This window comes from Ambystoma mexicanum, chromosome 2p (assembly GCF_040938575.1).
Source record: "Ambystoma mexicanum isolate Mex_15411 chromosome 2p, UKY_AmexF1_1, whole genome shotgun sequence".
NCBI classification, from domain to species: domain Eukaryota; kingdom Metazoa; phylum Chordata; class Amphibia; order Caudata; family Ambystomatidae; genus Ambystoma; species Ambystoma mexicanum.
This window is the reverse complement of record NC_090923.1, coordinates 349,168,890-349,192,831: the sequence shown is the minus strand read 5'-3', so window position 1 is coordinate 349,192,831 and position 23,942 is coordinate 349,168,890. Positions and strand designations below refer to the sequence as shown.

Genomic DNA, 23,942 nt, shown 5'->3' with positions numbered 1-23,942 from the left:
AATACCAGCTTCGTGGTTGACAGCAATTATTATTCACATTTATAAGGGTGACCCAAACGACCCAGCCAACTCCCGACCAATTGCCATTATGGACGCCTAAGCTAAAGTTTTTGTCATTATTCTTTTAATACAATTGGAAGGGCATGCAATTAGAAATGATATATTATCTAGATGTCAAGTAGGTTTTCGTAAATCCATGGGAACATCTCTCAACACAACTATTCTTGCACATATCTTGGCAAAGTCCAAAATTCAATGACTCTGGACCCATATACATGGTCACATTGGATCTCCCAGCGGCCGTCGATTGTGTTTTCAGAGGCCTGCAGGGTGAATAAATGCTGAGACTAGGTATTCCGGCCAAATTAGTCCACCTAATTGCAATGCTACATCAAGAGACATGCTTCCAAATACATATCAATCAGGAAGGAGCACTCACTTCTCCGAAACCCACCTACATCGGGGTCGAGCAGGGATGCAACCTTGCATCACCATCATTTAATTTATACCTATGCGACTTGATCCAAATTTGGAATGGAAATAGTATGTTTACGATCAAGTTAGCGAACCTACAACTTCATTGGTTGGGGTTTGCCGACGACATACTATTTAGACAAAACTCCTTTCGCTCTACAAAATAAACTTAATTAATTCTATGAATATGCCTTAGAACACAACTTCCAGGCCAATCCAACCAAGTCCAAAATCATGATCTTCACCAAAAGAAGGAGCACAAAATCATTTAAATGGTCCATGACTGGTACCCCAATGGAACAATCTTATTCATTACGCTATCTTGGATACACATTATCAGATGGTAACTCACTTAGCATGTGGACTACCAATACATGCAAATTAATAAGGGGCGTCCCCCTGCCAAACATTAGTCCTGGTTACGAGAGCCTTACGCAGCTTCTTTAGCTCACTATCTTTCACAGAGGAGAAATATCACAAACCTATCAGTCTAGGGGAATCCAGACATGGAGCCCTTGCTCACTATTCTTAGAGAGGCACAGCTCCACCCTACTGATGAGGTCCAACCAGACTGAAACACATGTCTGGGCTTGCTGTCGATGCCCTTGTTCAGAGGCAAATTGCCAAGCATTTCGGTGCTGGAATGCCCCAGGGAAGGCAAAAGACCGATATGATTAGGACATTTCTCCTCTGTGAAAGACCGTGCTCTAACGAATCTGGGTAAGGCCCTTGTAACCAGGACTAATGTCTGGCAGGGAACCAGGACTAATGTCTGGCAGGGGGACCCCCAGGCACCCACCTTCGTTTTTTTTTTACATACTAATATATACCAGAAAATTAGACCTCTTCTATCTCAAAAGAAGATAATATTTTGGAGGTATAGCAAATTTTCCCTGATGCCCACTATTGATTTTTATACCTTCAAATTGTAGCCCATCTTACTCTATGGGCTTGACATGTGTCTTCTGGAGCTACATACCATTCTTGATGGCATTCACGGGGTAATGTGGAAGCAGACCTTGGGCTTACCAATCTCACTCCCCAACTCTTTCCTACACCATGAACTGGGCCTTAGTTCATTATCCTCAAAATTCCAATGGCGCAAACTAGTCAACTACGCCAAAATGCTACTTCCACCTAGAAACTCGCTGTATGAAGACATAAGTCAGATACTGAAGTCGGCAAATCTACTGTCACTAATGAAAATTGAGGGGAGGATGAAGTTGCTCCTTCGTCGTATTAATGTTACCAGCGAAGAGTTGGGCTCGACCTACCATCTGTAAAAAAGCAGCACTTCGAATTCGATTGGCTCTTGACTACTGAGACCAACAACACTTATAAACTACATCGAGAATATACATCCTACCACAAAAAAAAAAAAAAACACAGGCAATGTATCCAATGCACTTCCTGTGTGATAAAGCATGCAACTTATTGATGTGCTTCAAATTTAACCAATTTAACAATGGCGCATTCACCACTAGCAAAAGTACAAAGGAAAGTTTAATAGCATTTGTCGCTTTTAGTTAATAATGGTATATTAAAAACCCTAAAACATCTTGTACTTTACTGTACTCGCTTTGAAAATGTAAGAAATATGACATTTAACAAATTAAAAGTTCAGAGTCACAACGTATACAGGGGAATTGGTGTGGGCTTGCTTTATGTGGGGGGAAAACTCTTCCTTGATTTTAGCATTAGCAAAATTGTTAACCAGCATCCATGATGTACTCTCCTTGACTAATAATGCATAACATTATTAAAGTATGATGGTTGAATGTTACAACTGTTTGTGGGAAAGTCTTGAATGGTTAATTGTATACATCCCATCTATTCCTGTGCAATTTAGTGGATTTTTTAACCAATGCATCAAACTCCCCTCTTATATGGCTGTTTTACAAGGGAGATTATCTACTTTTATGTACATCGTTTGGCAAAGTGCTGTTTTTTTCTTTCTTTCTGTATAATTTTAAACAGTATATTTTTTTACCCTTTGTATATAGTTGATATCATGATTTTTATTCAGCATTTTTCGAAAGAGTACACATGTCTGTCTTAACTTGTGACCAATAAGAACATTTGGTCTCATTAGCAGTTTTGAAACCAGATGGCAATGTACTATTTCGATTTATGGTATGTTCTTGACTTTTCACATTGGATCGCGGACAACTGTTATTTTAAAGATCAGATAATTACAATAACATTGATGATGAAATGTTTGTAAAGTTTTTATGTATATAAACCAATAATTAATTTTAAAAAACAATAAAAAAAGAGCCAGGCATGAGTGGGAGAGGGGCTACACGTTCACCTGTTGGGGTAGCAAGTGGATTACCTTTTATCTCGGATACAGTGGCATATTGGGTTACAGAGACCCCTATTTTAGCACGTACACTGACCATGTGCCAGTGGTGCTAGTATGGAGATACCAGGGCGCCGTGATGAACGCCCAACATGGGTGTTCAAGAGTGAAAGTCTGATGGATGAGGTGTTCCAGGCTGAGATAGCGCAGATGATTGATACATTCTTGGGGGGAAAAGTGGGATCAGTGGTTTCACATTCAACAGTGTGGGAAACTTTCAAATGTGTGAAGATGGGAGTATATCTCGAGGGAATCAGGGATAATGAAGCTGTTCCGGAGGGAACCAACAGAAAGCAAAGAATGTAGTCTGGGTTTGCAGGCAACTGTGGAGTGTGGGTCAGGCCCCAATGTACAAAAAGAGATTAGGGGGGAGTTAGACTCATTAAGAGCTGGCACTCAAACAGAAGTGAAGTTTCGATGGGGAAAAGCGACTGTACAGCATTATGGGGGAAGGTCAATGCCCTGGTAGGCTACTGGCACGGGCCATCCAAGGTGGCATGCCCAGGGAGCATATTCTGTCAATCAAGACGTGCAAGGGGAATTGCAATTTGAGGATGGGGACGTCCTTTATGAATTTTGTGCATTTACTCGCGCCTTTACTCTGCACAAGCTCAGGTTTCACAATCTGAAATTAGTAGCTTTCTTGATAGGGTGCGCTGTACTGGTGTAATGATGAGGAGATGGAATGGCTGTGTCAACCCATCACAGAGCAGGAGATTCTGCGGGCGATTAAATCACGGTCATCCGGGAAGGCTCATGGACCAGATGGCCTTACGGCCGAGTTCTAAAAGTGCTTGGCAGGGAACCTGCGCCACTTCTCCTCGAAGTAACATCGACAAACTTTGCAAGATCGTCAATTGCCAGAATCTATGAGGGAGGCACTGGTCACCGTCTTATTGAAACCAAGTAAGGAGGCTGATGAAGGCTCTTCATATCAGCATATCTCGCTTATTAATTAAGATAAGGAAATCTTGGCTAAACTGTTAGCGATGCGATTGGCACCTATTATGCATAAATGTTAGAAGTCTGAGCAGTGATATTGCAGTTCAGGACAGTCCACGTCTTACGGCTTGCAGCAAATATTTGGTTTAATGTCTGCAGTGCGTCAGGACGACTCCATAGTAGCAGCGCTATGAGACACTGAAAAATTATAAGTTACTCACCGTAGTGACTAACGTACTATTAGTCCTTCGTCCCCTTTCCTCCATTCCGCATGGGCGACCCTTCCAAGGGACGGGAGACGGAACCTTTTACACCAGAAAAAACCTTCCCATTTAAATTTAGAGGCGTGTAGGGGTGCAGCCCTGGGAGCATGCGCTGTCCCAATACTGCCCTTTGGCACCATACCTCAGTCCCCATAGGCGCGTCGACAACAGAAAAACATTGCCTAATGACAACAGTTTTATTAGTTGGGGGGGGTTGGTGGGTCATATGGAGGAAAGGGGACTAAGGATTAAGAGTACGTTAGTCACTATGGTGAGTAACTTATAATTACTCTTACGTCCCGTCCCCTTTCCTCCATATTGCATGGGCGATTACAACTGAGTGGAGCCCCAGGGTGGAAGGGAGACCCTCCTTAAGCAAACAGGTTTCTGAGAACCGCCTGTTCGAAAGCTGCGTCTGAACTAGAACCGGCATCCAAACAGTAGTGCTTGCAAAAAGCCAAAGGGGTGGCCCATGTGACCGCTCTGCTTTTGACCTGCCAGGGGATATGCCGCTGGAAAGCGATGGCCTTTGCCTGGGCTCTGACCGTGTGGGGGCGTGCATGTTGGCCGGCAGTGGCTTGTGCTGTCCCTCGTAAGCTTCCTTGATGGCCGAGACCATCCAACAAGCTATGGAAGCCTCAGGGGCCCGATACCCTGGTCTTGATCCGCCAAAGGTGACAAAAAGTATGTCCGACTTGCAGAAGCCCTTGGTCCTGTCCAAGTAGAATTTCAGGGCACGCCTGAAGTCCAAGCAGTGCAGAACTCTGTGCCTCGTCTTTGGGATCAGCAAAAAACGAAGGTAGCACTATTTCTTCCTTTAGAAGGAATGAGGAAGGCACCTTGGGCAAAAATACTGGGTGTGTCCGCAGGACTACCTTATACCTGTGAAACGTAGTATATGGCTCTGAGGCGACCAACACCTGGATTTCGCCGATTATGCGCGCCGAGGTGAGGCCTACTAGCAAGGCCGTCTTAATGGTGACCAGCCTGACGTCCACAGACGCCATTGGTTCAAACGGCTTGTGCACCAGGGCACCCAGAATTATGTTAAGGTCCCACACAGGGTGTGGCCTCTTAATGGGCGGATACAGCCTGGCAAATCCCATCAAATGTTTCCTGACAATTGGGTTGGAAGAGGAAAAAAAATCTCCTCTTCCGAGTTTCTGTACACCTCAATGGCTGCCAAGTGAGTGCGGCAAGTGTCCACCTGTGCGCCTGAATGGGTGAGGTGCGCCGAGAAGGAGATCACGTTGTCCAAGGTACATGCAAGGGGGTTGATACCCTTAGAGTCTGTCCAGTGCCAGAACCTGGTCCACTTGCTCTTATACTGGGCCCTGGTAGACTTGCTCCTGGCGCTCTAGGATTTCTAGGTTAGCCTGGGAAAGGCTGAGGTGACCTGTTCAGGAACCACGCTGTGAGGGTTAGTTTCTGTGGCATGGGGTGGATGACCCTGCCCCCCTGCTATGCCATAAGATGATCTGGGCCCGTCGGGAGGCAAATGGGAGGCCTCTCCAAGAGGCTGAACAGCTCAGAGAACCATGGCCTGGCCGGCCACGACAATGCTATTAGAATGACACTGAGGTGGCGTGAGTCCTTGATATTGCACATCACCCAGTGTATCAGTGGTGTGGGCGGGAAGGCGTATGCTGTCATTACGTCCCATTGAATCTGAAATGAGTCGCCCAGGGAGCCCTGGCCCTGACCTTGCCAGGAAGCGAACAGTTGGCACTTCCTGTTGTCCCGGGATACAAAGGAGTCCACCTGGGGGGGGTCCCCATTTGTCGAAGATTTCCTGCAGTACTAGGTCGTCCAACTACCACTCGTATTTGTCCGCACCCAGTCTGCTGAGCATGTCTACCTCCAGGTTGAATTCCGTCGGGAGGTGGACAGCAGGGGGGGTGGATCTGGTACCTCCCTGCTTGTTGACATAGAACATGCTGGTTGAGTTGTCCGTCTGAATGAGGATGACCTTGCCCTCGATAACCGGAAGGAAGGATCCGAGAGCCAGCCAGATCACCTTCAGTTCCAGCCAATTGATGTGGCACTTCTGCTCCTGCCGAGTCCAAGTGCTGTGGACGCAGTGGTTGTCCAGGGTGGCCCCCCAACCCTCGAGAGAGCAGTCCGTGGTGATGGTGACCTGCGGGTTAGGTTGCCGGAAGGGCTTGCCCAGACGCAGGTTGCCGTCCCTGGACCACCATGTGAGGTCTGGGTGAAGTAATGGAGGAACGTTGATCATCAATGACTAACAGCCTCGCTCCTGGTTCTAAGAGGCTGCGAAGTGCAGCTGTATCCTGCTCATCCTGAGTCTTGTGTGGGGGACGGCCAAGAGGACTGCTGCCATGAGACCTAGTAGGTGTTGGTACCACCAGGCTGATGTCACTTCTCTGCTGAGGAAGTGCGCTGTGGCCCTCTTGAGGGCCGGGATCTTGTCCTTCGAGGGAAAAACTCTCAGAGAACATGTCCCAAATGAGACCCAAGAAGGTCATTCTCTGCGTGGGCTGCAGCTGCGACTTCTTGAGGTTGAGTGAAAAACCCAGCTTGTGCAGTGTGTTGATAAGAGCGTGGGAAGTATGGTGCACTGCTTCCAGAGATGTCGCGCTGACTAGCCAGTCGTCAAGGTACGGGTAGATGTGGTGGCCATGCAACCTGAGGAGGGCAGCCACTGTGTTCATCAGCCTGGTAAAGACACTGGGGGCCGAGCTGAGGCTGAACGGAAGCACCTTGTATTGGAAATGTATAGAGTTTAGACCCAGAATGGAGACTGAGCCCAAAAATATGTTGCAAAGTGGATTATATACAAAGAGTTGCCCTTCTTGATGACATGTGTTTCGGCCTTTGAGGCCTTTTTCAAATCAGGGCTGCTCAACTGAGTTATCAGTATATAAACTTATGGTGTTGTGTGCCCTTAATACCTTATAAAAGGTATCCGCTCGCCATTGTCCAGGTTAGATCCCTGTCCGCTGTGTTTTCGCGTTTGATCGCGCACTTCCTTCAAGAGCAACAAAAAGGGGGTGGGGGGACTGAAAAAAGCCCTTACTCCCCCCACCCCCTTTTTGTTGCTTGCGCCGATGTGGAGTCAGGCTGCCTGGACCTCTGCTCTTAGAAGCTGCAGAACCCTCAGTATGTACGTCCCTTCAAGAGCGTTGCTGTGACTGGGTGTATGTTTTGGGTGTAGTCTTTGTCAAGATGGAAAAATACTTGGCCGTTTGACAGCTGTTTTCCTTTTTGTCCAGCTCATCGTCCATTGTGGAGTGGAAGAGGTCACCCCCTTTGAACGGAAGATCTAAGCTGTGATCATACACATCCGGGTTGAATTTCGTAGCACGCAGCCAGGCTGTTCTTCTCCTGTCCATGGCAATGCAGATGGCAGGGCCAGACGTGTCAATAGGGCCACGGTGGACTCCATGATGTCCTGCGCCACCATCTTGGCCTCTGCCAATCCCACCTTGAATTGCGATTGTCTCTATGCCGGAAGCTCTGGGAGGAAATCCGTGTTGGCTTGACAAAGGTGCAATGACTCGTTGAAATATAGCTTCTTCCCGCACGCCTCCAAGAGCTTCTCCTCCTTGCCTAGTAGCTCCACAGAGGAGGCGGCCGAGGACGACAGGCTTGGAGTATAGTGATGCCACAGCGATCACAAAGGAATGTGGCGGAGCATGGGCCGATAGCAAGAGTTTATCCCCCTCCATCTGCCTGTTCTTGGCGTCCAGGCGTTTATTCACCTTCTGGACTGAGTGAGGCTTGAGCCAACCCTTCTTGGCCAAAGCAACTACATCCTTCTGCATCAGGATCCCCCTTCTGGTCGCGGGACGGAGTGTGAGGTCTTCCGCGAGGACCCCCTCTGCTGGTTGCTCAACCTCCAGCTGAGGAAGACCCAAGTACTCTGCCAGCCCTGAAAGACGTTTGTGGAAGGCCTTGGCTGAAGATGGCGTGTCGGGGTCCTCCTCCTCCTCATCTGTATCCGCCTGAGGGTCCTATTGGTCTGGGACCGGAGGAGGGGAGTTGGTAGCCGGGGGCTGCAGTATGGAGACCGGAGGCTGTTGCGGAACCGCCTGGACATGAGGCTGAACAGGGCCCAGGGGCGCCTGAACTGGAGCCAGCAGCGCTATAGCCATTTGCGGGAGCACATCCCTGAGGATGTCCAAACCGTTTGAAGAACATGTCCTCACAGGCCGGAGTGGTGGTAGGCGATATTGACGGGGTAGCGAGTGGCTGCTGGAGCCGTTGCGTGCCCTGCCCATTTGGACGCAGAGGGAACCTGCCTTGCACAAAGGAAGGGTAAGCTGTAGGCCACATACCTGGTTGACAACAGTCCCACCTTGACACACTTTCTTCCACCTGCTGCCTTCCCTGGAGGGGCGTCGGAGGGATGTCTGGATTTTCTGGCACGGCGGCCATTTTGTCGAGCTGCCTTCCACGTGTCTGCGTTGTGTTGCTCGGCTTACTGGTCCCCGTCCAGGACTCTTGAGTGTGGATCATGGGGCCTACCCTGTTCCTCGGGTAGAGGCACGGTAGGCATTTTGCCCTTGACAGACCTGCCAGTAGGACTGCGTATAGGCGCCCCCTCTGACATGTTGCTACTGACCACTCGGCCTGTCGGCCAGTAGCTGATTCAGCCTCAGAACTTGTGCTGGTACAAGGACCTGGGCTGTCCCTCCTGCGCAAGTCCTTGGGAAGGAGTCACCCTTGCGGGGTGCACTGGAAAAGATTGGCCCTACCTTGGGCATGGGTCAATGATAGACAAAGTGCTTTTAGGTCCTTTGGAGACTATCTCTGAAGAGCTCCCTCCACCTGGCTAGTCTGTTCTTCAGAGACTTCGAGGAAAGCGGTCGCCTGCCATAAACGCTTACCAGCTGTGGTCTGGGCCAAGGCACCGTAGGCAGAGGGTGTGGGGGTCTTTAGACTAACAGCCCGTTGCAGGATGGACACCTGCTGAACCCTGTAGAAGTCAACATGCGCCGGGGAGGAGTGTGACACCTGAGGACGGACTACCTGAATGATAAAAAGACAGAAGAGAAGAAGTATCCGCGCATAGAATTACAAGGCTGAAGCCAAGCCCAGAATCGCTGGTGAATTCGGCCCGTTCCTGTCACCGCAGAAAAGGGGACTGGAGGTGTGGCGCTGGAGGGTAGAGTAAGGGCAGCACATGCTCCCAGGGCCGCACCCCTGCGTGCCTCTAAACTTAAAGGGGAAAAAGGTTCCGTCTCCCGTCCCCTGGAAGGGACGCCCATGCAGTATGGAGGAAAGGGGACGGGAAGTAAGAGTATGTAAATGGTCGTTTTTCTTCTTTTTTCTTGTAAATAATTAACAATCAACGAATAAACTTTATTACTGTGGTTTCTTTTTCAGGTAGGTCTTGGGCTCCAAACAAACTCTTACCTAAAACTCTTAAGCACCTAAATTCACTGAATCAAGCAGCTTCCGTTTTATCATGTTTACATAACTGACTGCATTGCTTTTTCTCTTTGACTTCTCTTACATAAAGAAAATGTTTTTGATAAATACACACGGTGGACTCCAATTTAGTGTAAACAAAAAAACACATTTAAAAAGAAGAAAAAAAGGAGGGCTATAACGGAGAATGTCCCCACCCCCATCCTGAGAATTAGGCCTCGGCTTATCTGTCAACACTACCACCTGGAGAGCCAGTGAGCAGATTTTGTACCACTACTGGTACTCTAGTTGGGAACATTTACCAATGGACTGACCCCCAGTGCCTAAAGGAGAATCTCCCCAATACGGTCTGCCTCCACACCCCCACACTTAAGTTAAAAAATGTGTTCTAACTCAACGGATTACAACCTACCTGAAAGATAACCATTGCTTCACTGAAATTAAAGTCAGCAATAAGCACCCTGCTCAACAGCACTCACCAAGTCTACACAACTCCATCACGACTGCTTACCAGCCTAAACTAGCCTTCAACCGTGTTCTACTTGACCATTCAGTTGTCCCCATCAGCTTTTATGGCAACACTCTACTGGTGTGACACATATTTCCAAATCAGAGATCTCAGTTGATAGTCTCATTGATGCAGTTTGTGCAAGACCTACTATAGGAGCAACCCCCAGCCCTACAGATAAGGCTGTATCAGCCACTTTTACTCCCTAAAAATGGGCAAATACTCCTAAAATATAAAAATAGGGCGTACAAATACGCTCAATGGATATGTTTGGCAACAGGAAGAAACTTCCATTACTGGCTGATCTGAAGAGTTATACATGTATCTTTTAACGTGCATGAATAATTAGGTGCAAAGTAGTATTTATTATGAAAATACTCTGTTTTACAGTTAACATTGTTTTACCCGTGTATCAAATACTCCCAATAGGAATGGGAGTTATTTTGACTGCTTAAAAAATATAATTATACTCCCACTTCAAAAACCTTATTTGGAGCATTGACAACACCCGTGCCATTGGTGAAGTGTGTCCTGGGAAGGCAGTGCTCAAGATGTAAGGAACAAGTTACTTACCTGTAACTGTTGTTCCCCAGCATGGGTCTGGCATGGATTCACATGCTCATGAATATTCCCCGTCAGGCTGGGAATCCTCGGTAAAGAAAAAACCAGTATCAGTTTCGTTTCTGATCTGTCTTTCGTAGTAGTAACCAATCACTGGTCTCTGCGTCATACTGACCACAGCCAATGACTGCCCTCTACCTAAGCACCGCCTCTGGCAGCCATCTTCAGATTTGGAAGCACGTGAAGTGGCAGTATGACCAAGTGAAGAGCCGCAGAGGGGTAGGCGGGAGGGTTCGCATGTGAATCCATGCCAGACCCATGCTGGAGAACAACAGTTACAGGTAAGTAACTTGTTCCTTCTCCAGCATGGGGTCTGGCATGGATTCACCTGCTCATGAATAAAGAATACATAGCAGTACACACATGCACAACCACGGGAGGTGGCAAAGGCTCAACATTAAGCATTACATCAAACTCAACATTAAGCATCTTAACTACTCACCAGGCTCACCTCAGGCGAAGAGGTTGCGCAGCACTGCTTGGCCGACCCTGGACTCCTCCCTGGAATCCCGATCGACGCAGTAGAATTTCGTGAAGGTGTGCGTCGACCTCCACGTAGCAGCCCTGAATATGTCCAGCAGGGGCACACCAGAAAGGAATGCCGTGGTAGCTGCGATCGCTCTGATGGAATGGGCTCTCAGACGGCCAGGCAGCGGTCGGTTTGCCAACCGATGACAGTACATGATACAGCCGGAGAGCCATCTGGAAATGGAAGCCTTCGAGAGAGCCTTCCCCTGATTGACAGGTCCAAAATTCACAAAGAGTTGTGACGTCTTCCGAAAACACTTTGTGCGGTCCACGTAGAACTTCAGCGCTCTAGCCACATCCAGCGAGTGCAAAGTTCTCTCAGCCGGCGACGAAGGCGACGGGAAGAATACAGGCAACACCAAGGGTTTGTTGAGGTGAAAGTCAAACGGTACCTTGGGCATGAAGGAGGGGTGCGTACTGAGCACTACCCTCGTGTCGTGAAAAGTCAAGTACGGGGCCTTGCAGGAAAGGGCCTGGATCTCTCCCACCTGTCGTGCGGAGGTGATGGCCACAAGAAATGCTGTTTTCCACGACAGAAACTTCAACGGGGCCGAGTGCAGAGGCTCGAACGGAGGTCCCATGAGCTTGGTCAGCACCACGTTGAGCTCCCACGCCGGGGCCGGAGCCTTCACCGGCGGGAACGATCTGAACAGTCCCTTCATGAACTCTTTCACCAGACGATGAGACCACAAGGACGTCCGCCCCGTGGTTCTGGTGCATCGGGAGATCGCAGCAAGATGAATCTTGATGGACGCGTGTGCCAGCCCAGCTTTGGCCAGCGTCAGCAGGTACGGCAGTACTTGGGGAGCCGTAATCCGTAGAGGGTTAATCTTCTGTGCGTGGCACCAGACAGAGAACCTCTTCCATTTGTGTCCGTAGCATTTAAGAGTCGAGGACGCCCTGGCCTTTGCAAGAACCTCTCTGCAGTCGGCCGGTATGTCGTATCCTCCAAACTCTAGCGCTGCAGGAGCCAGGCCTGCAAGTTCAGCGATTTCGGGTCGTGGTGGAGGATGGCGTCTCCTTCCCTGGAGAGCAGATCCGCGTCCACCGGCAGCTTGATTGGCGGGGACGCTGACAAGTCCAGAAGGTCCGGGAACCATATCTGCCTCGGCCACGCAGGTGCGACGAGGATCATCCTGCACCGTGACCTCTTGAGCTGGTTGACGAGCCGGATTAGCAGTGGCAAAGGAGGGAACGCGTAGAGGAACAGGCCCTCCCAGGGGAACGAGAAAGCATCGCCCATGCTCCTCGCCTGGGGAAACCTGCTGGCGAACCTCCGGCACTTGGAGTTCGTCGCCGTCGCGAACAGGTCGATCTGGGGTGTGCCCCACCGTCGGAAGAGGCGATCCACTAGATCCTGCCATAGTTCCCACTCGTGGCACGAGCGCAGCTCCCTGCTGAGTGAGTCGGCGATGGTGTTTTTTATCCCTGCCAGATGAAACGGCACCAGAAACATCCCTTGGGTGACTGCCCAATGCCACAGGTCCTGCGCCTCCTTGGACAGCGCTGGGGACCTGGTTCCGCCCTGTTTCCTGATGTAAAACATGGTGGTGGTGTTGTCGGTGAAGATCCTCACCACCTTGCCCTTGAGGGACGGAAGGAAGGACCTGAGGGCCCAAAACACTGCACGGAGCTCCAGGACGTTGATATGTAAGGATTTCTCCGTCGGGAGCCAAAGGCCTCTTGCGTGCAGATTTTCTGTGTGCGCTCCCCACCCTTCCAGGGAGGCATCCGTGGTCACTGTCTCCAGGTGGGCTGGGGTCTGGAAGTCCATGCCCGCCGTCAGATGCGCGCGGGTGCCCCACCACCGGATCGCTCGTCGGAAACTCTCGTCGAGTGTGATTCTTTCCTCGAAGCTGCCAGTCGTTTGGATCCAGCGCGCATCCAGGAACTCCTGCAACGGGTGCATCCGGAGCCTGCACATGGGAATGAGGTAGATGCAGGAAGACATCATTCCGAGGAGGGACTTGATGGACCTCACCTTGGCCGCGTCGGCCACCAACATCCGCTGCACCTTGCCCAGGATGGTCCTGGTCCTCTCCTCCGACGGGGAGGCCAGAAGGGACACTGTGTTGAGCCTCGCTCCCAGAAACAGAGCATCTTGCGCGGGTACCAGGTGGGATTTGGCGTAGTTCACAGAGAATCCCAGGTCCGTGAGAAGTTGGACGGTCCTTGCCGTGTGAACCACGGCGAGCTCCCTTGTCTTGGCTCGGATGAGCCAGTCGTCCAGGTAGGGGTAGACGTGGATCCCTTTGCGGCGCAGCTGCACCGCCACCGGTGCGAGGCACTTGGTGAACACCCTGGGTGCCGACCGTAGTCCGAAGGGGAGGGCTTTGAACTGGAAGTAGGCATCCTCCAAATCCAACGACGACAGGAAGTCTCCTTCCTCCAGCTGACCCAGGACGTGCTGGAGGGTGACCATCCGGAACTTTTGCGCCTTGATGAACTTGTTCAGACGTCGCAGGTCCAGGATGGGGCGCCATCCCCCCGTCTTCTTCTTCACGAGGAAGTATCTCGAGTAAACTCCGGAGCCCCGAAGCCTCTTTGGGACGAGTTCGATGGCGCCCTTCCTGAGCATCGCCTTTACCTCCAGGAGAAGTTGAGGGACGTGAAGTTCTTTCCTGGCCGCGGGGGGGACGCGCGGACACTTTCTTTGAAACTCGAGCGCGTGGCCCCGGGCCAAGGCGTCCAGCACCCAATGGTCGGTGGAGATGGACTCCCACACGCTGACGAATCTCGCCAGCCGGCCTCCCACCGGGGTGCTTCGGTGGGGGCCCGACCCCACGGCCGGTTCAATCCTGCTTCGACGAGGCTTTGCCGCCTTGTTCTTGGCGACGACGGCGGGGTCCGCCAGACTTGCCTCGTCCTCTGTAGGCCTCCTGAGATGACGAGCGGGCCGCTTGACGGTAGGAGGAGAAACAGCCGCCGGAACCTTTGGAGGCGCCCTTGCCTCTGCTGCTCCGAAAGGGCATCCGTCCTTGTTGCAGAACTCCAAGGGCTCGGGCCGTCTCGGTGTCCGCTTTAATGGCCTGAAGGGAATCGTCCACTGTTTTCCCAAACAGGTTGTTCCCATCGAAGGGCATGTCCATGACTCTGGTCTGAACGTCTTGACGGAAGTCCGTAGCCTTGAGCCATCCACGCCGCCTAAGGCAAACGCCGTTGCCCAACTGGCGGAACCCAGTGTCGGCGATGTCCGTCGCAACGGTAATGGCGTGGTCCGAAGCCACCTCACCTTCCTGCAGGATCTCCAGGGCCTCTGCCCTCTTGTCGTCCGGCAAGAAGTCCAGCAGGGGAGCCAGTTTGTACCAGAGCTCCCTGTCGTATCGGGCCATGATAGCCAAGGCGTTGGCAGCTTTAATCGTCGTCGCTGCAGACGAGATGACCCTGCGTCCAATTTCTTTCCCTCGCCGTCCGGTGGGGAAGTCGATGTGGAGGCCGCACCCCCCCCCCGCTTTCTTCCTGGCCGCCGCGGAGACGACGGAGTCCGGGGTAGGCTGCGCCCGGAGGCACAGGGGGGCCGTGTCCGGGACCCGGTACTTTTTCTCGTACCGGTCTCTTCTAGCTGGCGTCGTGGAAGGGTTCTTGAGGAGGGTGAGGCCCACATCCCAAATGTCGTCCAATAGAGGCACTGCGAGGACCGTCTTCCTCTTGGCCTCGCGCCGCTGATAAAGGAAACCTTCCTTCTTCTCCTCCGGGCAGAGTTGGAAAAGCTCGGATGGCCTGGCGATCATGGAGTGGAACGATCCAATCTCGTCGGGCGGAGAAGCCCTGGTGGGAGGCGACGACGGTACATCCTCGTCGTATACCTCGTCGTCCGTACCCGTCGCTGCCGTGTCAGTCCCCGTATCATCCCCTCGGGTGGACGGGGAGGAGGGCTGGAAGGGGCGACGGCTGAAAAGGAGGAGGAGGGTGGATCCTTCTTTTCTTGGTAGGGGGAACCCCAGAAGGTCCCGGTTCTGGGTCCCCCGACGGGAGAGGTTCCGTCGGCAACGGTAGTCTCGTCCTTATCTCTGAGCATAAGGACTGTATAGCCAACAAAATGGCCGCCGAGCTGTCTCGCGGCGCTGGCAGAGGGGAATCCGGCGGGCGATCAGGGGCCCCGTCGGTACCCTCGACGATGTCGTCACCTGCGTCGGGATCCATCCGGACGGGTCGGTCTTCTTCCACGCCGAGGCCGTGGCTTAAGACCTCGACCAGCTTCCTCCTCCGAGGTTGAGGCTGAATCCACGACGACGCCCTGCCCCGCCTTTTTCTTCCCCACGGGGGATTTCACGGGGGTCCTATCGATGGGCACAAAAGAGGACTCCCTCCGAGGTGGCAGGGAGACTCTGAGCCCCGAGGTCGCCACCACTGGTGTAGCCTCCACAGGCTGAGCCAGGGCCGCTGCGACAGCTTTGATAGAGGGCTTGGCCGGATGGATCAAGGCCTTCACCACCTTAGGTGCGCTCACCGCCTTATCCTTGAGGGGGGGGACACTGCCTCGCTCCCCCTCCGCCTTCGAGCTCGACCGGGGCCTCTCCAGGAGCCTCGCCGGGTGCTCGGCCTTCCTCTTACCCGACCCAGAGCGTTGGCTCGTGGTTGATGGTGCCGGGGAGGGTGCGCCCAGCCTGGCGCCCGTAGAGCCTGACCGTTCGGCGCTCCCGGTGCCACCGGACTCGCGGTGCTTGGCCTTATGTTGGACCCCCGTCGCCGGGGCGTCCTCAAAGGTCTTAGAAGACCGCTCGGACCTTCTCCACGTGCGTCTTGTCCTCATGTAAGCAGTAGAGACAAAAGGAGTGTTCGTCCTCCTTAAAGACGTTCTGGAGCTGGCATCCAGGGCAGATCCTGAACAGCTTTCCGGGCGTCGAGCTTCCCTTCTCCTGGGCCATGTCCGGGCCTGAGAAACTTCTGGAGTCCTCCAAAAGCGTAGCTCAACGAAATCTTCACCCTTGAGGGGCGCAGACGAATCCGACACGGGTCCCCGTTGATCGGATGGAGAGTCGGTGGAGCTTGAGGCTCTTTTGACCGAAAAAACAAAGTTTTTGAGAAAAAACGTGAAAAATAGCACTAACGCTCGAGAGCAATAGCACGAGGATCCCAACACATGAACGTGCGGTAAAAATCTGAAGATGGCTGCCAGAGGCGGTGCTTAGGTAGAGGGCAGTCATTGGCTGTGGTCAGTATGACGCAGAGACCAGTGATTGGTTACTACTATGAAAGACAGATCAGAAACGAAACTGATACTGGTTTTTTCTTTACCGAGGATTCCCAGCCTGACGACGGGGAATATTCATGAGCATGTGAATCCATGCCAGACCCCATGCTGGAGAAAAGAAGCTAATTGACATGTTATCCAGAGTCAGTGCAGGAGAGAAAATGTAGTGGTCATGTGGGGTAATGGGGTCAGGGCAGAGGGAGGCTGTGAAACTCAAGCATTTTAAGTTCTGATTAGAAGCAGGCAGGCACATGCAACTTGTCTTCAGACATGTCGGTGAGCAGCAGTTGAGGGAAGGCATATGAGCCAAAACGGCTATTGATGATCAAAGCCATCGTAAGCATGGTCCAAGCACTGAGCAGCATGTTGAAAAAGAGGGAACATTTGTGATGGAGGAGCCTGACAATCTGAGTGACATGCCAGGATCAACATCACAATGAAAGCATGGGAACCTGAAGCTGAGATCAGAGGGTGATAAACTACCAGAACATCAGGCTCGCAGGGGAGTTTAAACATTATGCCACAGGTGGATTATCCAAAGTATTGCGACTCAAGCAATGCACAACACTGCGTTCTGGGATTTAAAGGCTAAAAGGCAAAAGCGTATTTTATACAATTCAAGGATTCACCATGAGAATTTTTGTATTAAAAAAACCCACAAGCTCGGAAAAGAAGAGCAGAAACCATTGTGAAAGGTGTGGGAATGAACATTGGTAAAAGCCAGGGATACTCATCCAATGCGTTGAGTATCCCGTAGAGTAACCCAGGCATTCTGCCAAATATAGGAAGAACTTCTGAGGTTTGAAAAACAAAACACCATCTATCGATTAGTGCACACTAGAGGATGGAGGAAAACGAAAAACTCCTCTGGTAACTCAGACAATTCAGATGATAATAGAAAGTAAAGTAACCCAAACCAGAGAAGAGTGGTGAGAAGCTAATGTCTGAATGAGAACAACAGGGAAAACTACACAAGCATGTAAGAGTCAATGAGACAGTACCCTAAGAAAGAGACTTAGTATATATTCTGAGAATACAGATCTTGGCAAGAAATGCAAATTAGTTTTACTTAAAGGTTATTTCAGTTATTAGCGTTTCTAAAATGCCACTCTGGATTCCCTCCAATTCAGAATCCTCATTCACCAATGAAGTACACCACCTGGACACTATGCTCCCAGTAGGAGTTTCACATAGAATCAAACCTTGGTCGCTTTCTCTTCACACTGTACATTATCTCTCAATAAATCTGGTATACTACCTAGTTGCTGACTACACACAAACTGTATTCTCTTCTTTTATCCTGAAGCGTTCCATTTGCATCTCCAACTTTATCTATGCCATTTGTCAAGCAGGGCGCACAATTCGCACATGCCACTGGCTACTGATATTTGATCTTAGCAAGTTGGAAATAGTGTGCTTTTTGTATGTCTAGAATAGAGGTGGCAAGTGATTTTTTTTATGGTTGGCCAATAGCTTGCAGCTTGAATGTTTGCCCCCTGTGTGTGACTGTACAGCCATTATGCATGTTCGTGCTCAACTCCATCAAAACTCAAGATGTCTTGTCCCAGCGCTTACCTAAATTCTCCTTTTGAATTTCCATATGACCTCATTAACATATTGCTCAAGGTTTGCAAGTTGGTAGTTCCCTTTTAAAGCAATTTTCAAAGTTAAGTTTACCACTGCCATACACAGATGCTAGACTTAAGCTACTGAATATCTGCAAAATTGACCCATACCTCAACTAGTATTATGCTAAAATTTTGATAGTTACTCTGCTCATCAGTACACTTGACTTTTACTCCAGATTCCTCCTTTTTTACTCTTAAAGTACTTACCTTTGCCAGGCAAAAACTATTGAAGCAGTCTCCTTCCTAGACTCCAACCACTGTTTTGGTATGGATTGGCTCTTTAAAACACAAGTCTAACAATGTACAGTGTATCCTAGTTCACTGGTCATCTTGGTCAGCCTCTCTTTGAACATCCTGGCTCCTTACGATTCAAACACATTGCCCCCATACATTAGAAATCCAGTTACAGTTGCCACATTTAAGATGACCCTACAAATCATCTAAGGAAGGAGCTACTGAAGCCTACAGTGTCATACCCTTAGCATAGCAATTGGAAACGCACATAAGGAGGATTAATACACTGAAGAATACCCGGGCACAGAGCATCCCCTAAACATAGTGCATTGGTTTGAAAGTGCATTCCATGCAGACCCATGGAGAAGGCCATTTCAAACCAGTTTGGACCAAGGGTGAGCAGTATACCAAGTAGATCTTTAGATAAATTTCGCAAAACCAGTATTTTCTACAAGAACTAGAATAAGCACAGGTGCAATTAAGTTTTTAAATATAGGGGGTTTCTGTTTAGGGTTTGGATGTCTAATTCAAATACCCATATACAGCCTAAATTTTGTGGAAAATTAGTTGAACTATTAAACAGTTTTATACACTAGGACATGTCTGATGCAGTTCCTGTGTGGGTATAGTCAGTTTAGGACCAAAATAGGCTACTCAGACCATGTAATCATGTCCGCTGAATTAGTAAGGGACCTCCAGGCATTTAAACCTAATAAATCTTGTGTTCAGCTCTACATAGCTGTATGCTATGTATGCACAATACAAAAACCATGAGATGAGTAATCTTGAATAAAACGTGTTAATTTCTAAACAGATGGCTCATCTTTCTTTGTTAAATTAGCACATGCAAAAAGAAAGCAGTGTAGAATCAGTGCACAATGAATCATTTGGGCATACTGACATGGAAGGAGGAAGATGTGAAGCACCAAACACTTAACTGATAGCTTACACATTTCTGAATGGTCAGTGAATAATTTTAGAATATCTGAAGCAGCTAAAATAGATCATGAGTACTGGAAGCCTGAGCCAGAAAGTAAGCAGGATCGCTCTAGGCATAAATACTTTCAGAAAAAAAGGCTTACCATTTAAAAAAAAAAGTAAAGTTATAACAAAAGTAAGCATCTGCCAAGACAAGCTAAATTAAATAGTTGAATTTAGTTGATCCAGTTATTTAAGATGATGCACCCAAGTAGTGTTAAAAGTAAATTTTCTCAATTCCTAAATTGGAAAAGCAAAATCACATGGTAGTGGAGGATTCGTTCAGAAAACAGTCGAAGCAATGCTTCATTTCTTTTTCAACATCCAGTCACAATGCAAGAACTGGTAATATGATTTCATTTACCTTCATGGCATAGGATTAAAACAATTCAAACACCATCATAGGCGTTTCTAAAAAGTGGAGAGGCATATAGACTATCCTCAAATGTTGAATTGCAACCATCAAAAGCAAACTCTCCTTATCAAAATGAATACAGTGAAACCAACAGACTGCAAAGTGGTCAAAAGAGAAATAAGCACATTACTTGTTGCCCTTTATTTTCTTAAATGCAAACAAAGTTAAACAAAGGGAAATAGCCAAATTACCCAAATGTTTGTGGGATGTAACCACATTTAAAACAATATGTACATCAGATAAACAAAGGAAATCCACATCTTCTCTATAACAATTCTTAAAAGTGTATGAGACTCAAGATAGTTCGTGTCTGTTCAAGGGAAAATTATGGTGCTCCGAAGACCACTAGTATCTGACAACTATCACAACTACTTTACTTCACAAAAACAGTAAACAATGTCTCACATAAATTGTTGAGGATGAAATTCAAAACCTTATTCTAACATGAATGTTACCCTGAGGAACATGTTCTGACCATGCTTTGTTTCAATACACAGTACAGTGATAACTTAATGATGCCTCAAACTGCAATGTATGACATCATTTAGTTTCAGAACATGACACAATTTACCAAATACAAAAGGGCAAAGTGTTTTGACAATGCAGTGCAAATAAATTGCTATTTCAACAGAAATTAACCTTAGGTAAGCTATCTGAAAGCAATGTGCAATATATGCTGCACTTAACATTAACAGCAAAACAGACATACTTGCATTAGTTCCAAAATAGTTAAGTCACATTAAATAAGAAATCCGTGTGAGGACTTCTCTGTACTCACTCTGGCACTCAATGAACTGATGAATGTACGTGCAGTCCCCTCCACTCTTTAAAAGAAAGTTCTCTAACAAAGAAAGAAATTCCTTTAAGCATCCATACTCTCACCTACTTTCTCTGTAACTAACATAACATTTAAACTAAAAAATATTCACCAAGTGAAAATATGTTCACAAAGCCTTAACACTTGCATAAACAGCAGTTAACCACCGAACAAAAAGTTTTTATTTAAAAGTCTTCTGTAAATTGATGTGATTGTTAAAATTTTACAACAGAAACTGCTTATAGACAGCTGTTTTCCGATAATGGCAAACCCAATGATAAAAGGGGGGATTGTGCTGTGTCTTGTGTGTTCATATACTTAATAGCTTCTTCAGGAGTGTAGTGGATTTTAGGAGGATACAGACCAATGACCAAATGCACATTTTTACTAAACAATTTAATTTAGAAGTGACCAAGAAAGAGTACACTTTGGAAAATAATTGAAAGATGTTTTATGTTGAAAACAAATGAGGTGGCACTGCAAATAACCATAAATGTTTAAAACAAACATTACAAAAGGTGAACAGTTCTCTTCATATTACTCATTCATGTGCACTATGTACTGAACTGCACAATTGCACTATGAAGAAAAATTGCTATGGATAGGTTGTCTTGCAATCCCTTCAATGTGCGCTCTAATTATTTTTCCCCAAGTGCAAAAATGCTTAGCTTTCGTGCACAACTTATTTTCCATGTGCGCAACTAAATTACGAGGTAAACTACTTTGTGAGCATGCGTAGTTGGTGAGCTACCATCTCCAAAGAGTTTGGAACACAATTTCTCCTTCCCAACCACTTAAATTCTTTACACGTCAGCGTAAAATGTGCATTTCTAAATACTTTTTCCATACATATAGGCTAAAAAAAAAAAAATATATATATATATATATATATACATATATATATTTGATGATGTGGTTATAAGAAGAGCTCATCAACCAATCCATGACTTCAAGATATGCCATAGTTCCTTAACAACATTACTTGTGTGCAGAGAAAAATGTATATGCACAAAAACGCTTTGTATGTTCGGGATAAACATTAGGTTTAGTTGTGGCTATTCATTTGTCGACACTGCTTACAGACAATGCAGAAAGTGTGTAAAACCATTTTGTAAAAATACGAATTTTTTATTTAAAAAAAGCCAATTTCACTTATCACTGATATGGCTGTCAAATTCAGACAGGATATAACATTTTTGCAAATGAAATATTGTCAACTAAAAGGAATGCATCAGAAAACAAGTAAATAGGAATTCATGTGCCACTTTAAAGAAGTAATTCAAAGTCCTCAAAATGTGTGCCAGGACGATCATTGCTTTTGAATAACTGCACCGCAGAATTTGATTATCAGAATTCCTGGGCCTCTACTTGCTATCCACATTACCTGGTCCTAGGAGGTATGACATTTGCTCTAAACCAGCCTTACAGCAAAGAGGCATATAACAATACATTACTCCCAAAAAACAGGAAAATGTGCCCAACAAAAAAGGGAAACCATGAACATATAGGAACCTACATCCTGCTTCTACCCAAGTAATATGGGATAAATTACTCACCGTAATCATATTTCTGATGCTTGTATCTGCTTAGATTCACATGCTGTGCATAGGCCGACATCTAGTGGAAGCTGCGGAGTATTACAGTTTGTTTTTCGAAACTCGAAAATGGGCGTCGACACAGGCGTGCCAGTAATACTATCCCTAGTGTGACGTCCACTGTACCCAAGATCCCTCACGCGTCTAGGATCCTCAGATTGTATTTTTTTTCTGACATGAGGAAGCATGAGGAGTAGCGCGAGTACAGATAATCCAAGCAGATAGACAGAAAGGTAAGACTACAAGCAATCATGCGCCTTCTCTCGGAGGGGAGGAAGGGTGGGTCGCATGTGAATCTAAGCAGATACAAGCATCAGAAATACGATTACGGTGAGTAATGTATCCCTTCTGAGGCTTGTGGAATCTGCTTAGATCACATGCTGTGCATAGATTAGCGAGCAGTACCCGAAGAAGGAGGTGGGATGTGAGAAGGGTCATGAGCAAACAGGTGTCTTAGAACCGCTTGTCCCACTTGTGTATCTGTCTTGGAATGAGTGTCAATGCAGTAATGCTGAGTAAAAGTGTGAATAGAGCTCCAAGTAGCTGCTTTGCAAATGGTGTCGAGGGGAACATTTGCAATGAAAGCCAGAGTGGCCCCAATGCCTCTAGTAGAGTGGGCTCTTGGCATGAAAGGCAGAGTTCTTTCAGAGAGTGAGTAACACAGCTGGATACAGTTAATAATCCACTTCGAGGTGGCACCTTTAGAGACGCGATCCCCCTCTCTGCCTGTAGCTACGGAGACAAACAGTTGATCTGTTTTCCTTAGCGGTCTGGTTTTATTTACATAGTAGAGGACCGCCCTACGCACATCTAGGGTGTGTAGTTTCACCTCAGCTGAGCTTTGAGGGTCCTGGAAGAAAGCCGGAAGCTCGATGGACTGGTTTACGTGGAATTTAGATATAAACCTAGGTGAGAACCTAGGGTGTGTACGTAAAACCAGTTTGTCTTTATGGACAGTAAAGAAGGGATCCTGCACTGACAGCCTGAATTTCACGGACCCTTCTTATAGAAGTAATAGCTACTAAGAAGGCCGTTTTATAAGTCAGGTGTTTGAGACTGCTTTTATGCATGGGCTCGAAAGGGGGGCCCATGAGCTTAGATAGCACCACATTAAGGTCCCACCCTGGTGGTGGGTTAGAAATAGGAGGGTGAAGTCTCTTTACTCCTTCCATGAAGGCTTTAACTACTGGTACTTTCCACCACGAGACCTTGTTATGGGAAGTGGTGTATGCCGACAGGGCTGCCAGGTGTACTTTCAGTGAGTTAAAAACCAATCCTGCATCTAGCAGGTGGAGCATGTATGTAACAATAGTGGAAGGAGTGCAATCAACAGGGTTGATTTGTCTACTGTGGCACCAGGTAACGAACCTCTTCCACTTGTCAAAGTAACAGTGCCTTGTGTTTGGTTTCCTAGATTCCTTTAGGATGTCCATACACCTCTGTGGTAAATTGAGATGCCCAAACTCTATGACCTCAGGAGCCATGCTGCCAGGTTCATTGAGTTGGGTTGCTGGTGCACTGTTTGACCTTGGTGCTGGGACAGTAGGTTGTACCAGGCTGGAAGTTTGATGGGCTCGCACACTGCGCTCTGAATACTGCCAGAAGCTCTAGCAGGTTGATGTGGTTCTTGGCGACTGAGTGAGACCATAGACCCTGGGCTGTGTGGTGGAGATGGTGAGCTCCCCACCCCGTCAGACATGCATCGGTAGCGACTACTGCCTGTACTTCGGGATCGTAAAAGGGCTTTCCCTGTGCAAGATTCTCTCTTGTCCACCACTGAAGGCTTTGTACTAGTGTTGGCGACCACTAGATCGTCCCACTGACCACTTGCCTGAGACCACTGTTTCGCCAACCATTCCTGCATGGAACGCATGCGCAGGCGCGCGTGGGAGACCAGGTAAATACATGACGCCATCATGCCCAGCAAACGCATTGCTTTGCGTACCGTTATTTGGTGACCGGACTGATATTGAGGAATTTGCAGTAGTA

At 48.1% G+C, this 23,942-nt stretch overlaps 1 protein-coding gene across 7 annotated transcripts in view; it reads right to left on the bottom strand.

Annotated features, from left to right (window-relative positions):
• Positions 1-23,942, bottom strand: part of SLMAP (sarcolemma associated protein) — a 1,535,859-nt gene that overhangs the window by 877,075 nt on the left and 634,842 nt on the right. For 4 of the 7 annotated variants that reach the window (XM_069643684.1, XM_069643683.1, XM_069643688.1 and 1 more), the window contains exon 12: positions 20,320-20,382. The exons of the other annotated variants lie outside the window; for them this stretch is intronic. In XM_069643684.1, the coding sequence (XP_069499785.1) occupies positions 20,320-20,382 (63 nt within the window). The remainder of the gene's footprint in view (positions 1-20,319; positions 20,383-23,942) is intronic. 7 annotated transcript variants of the gene reach the window in all.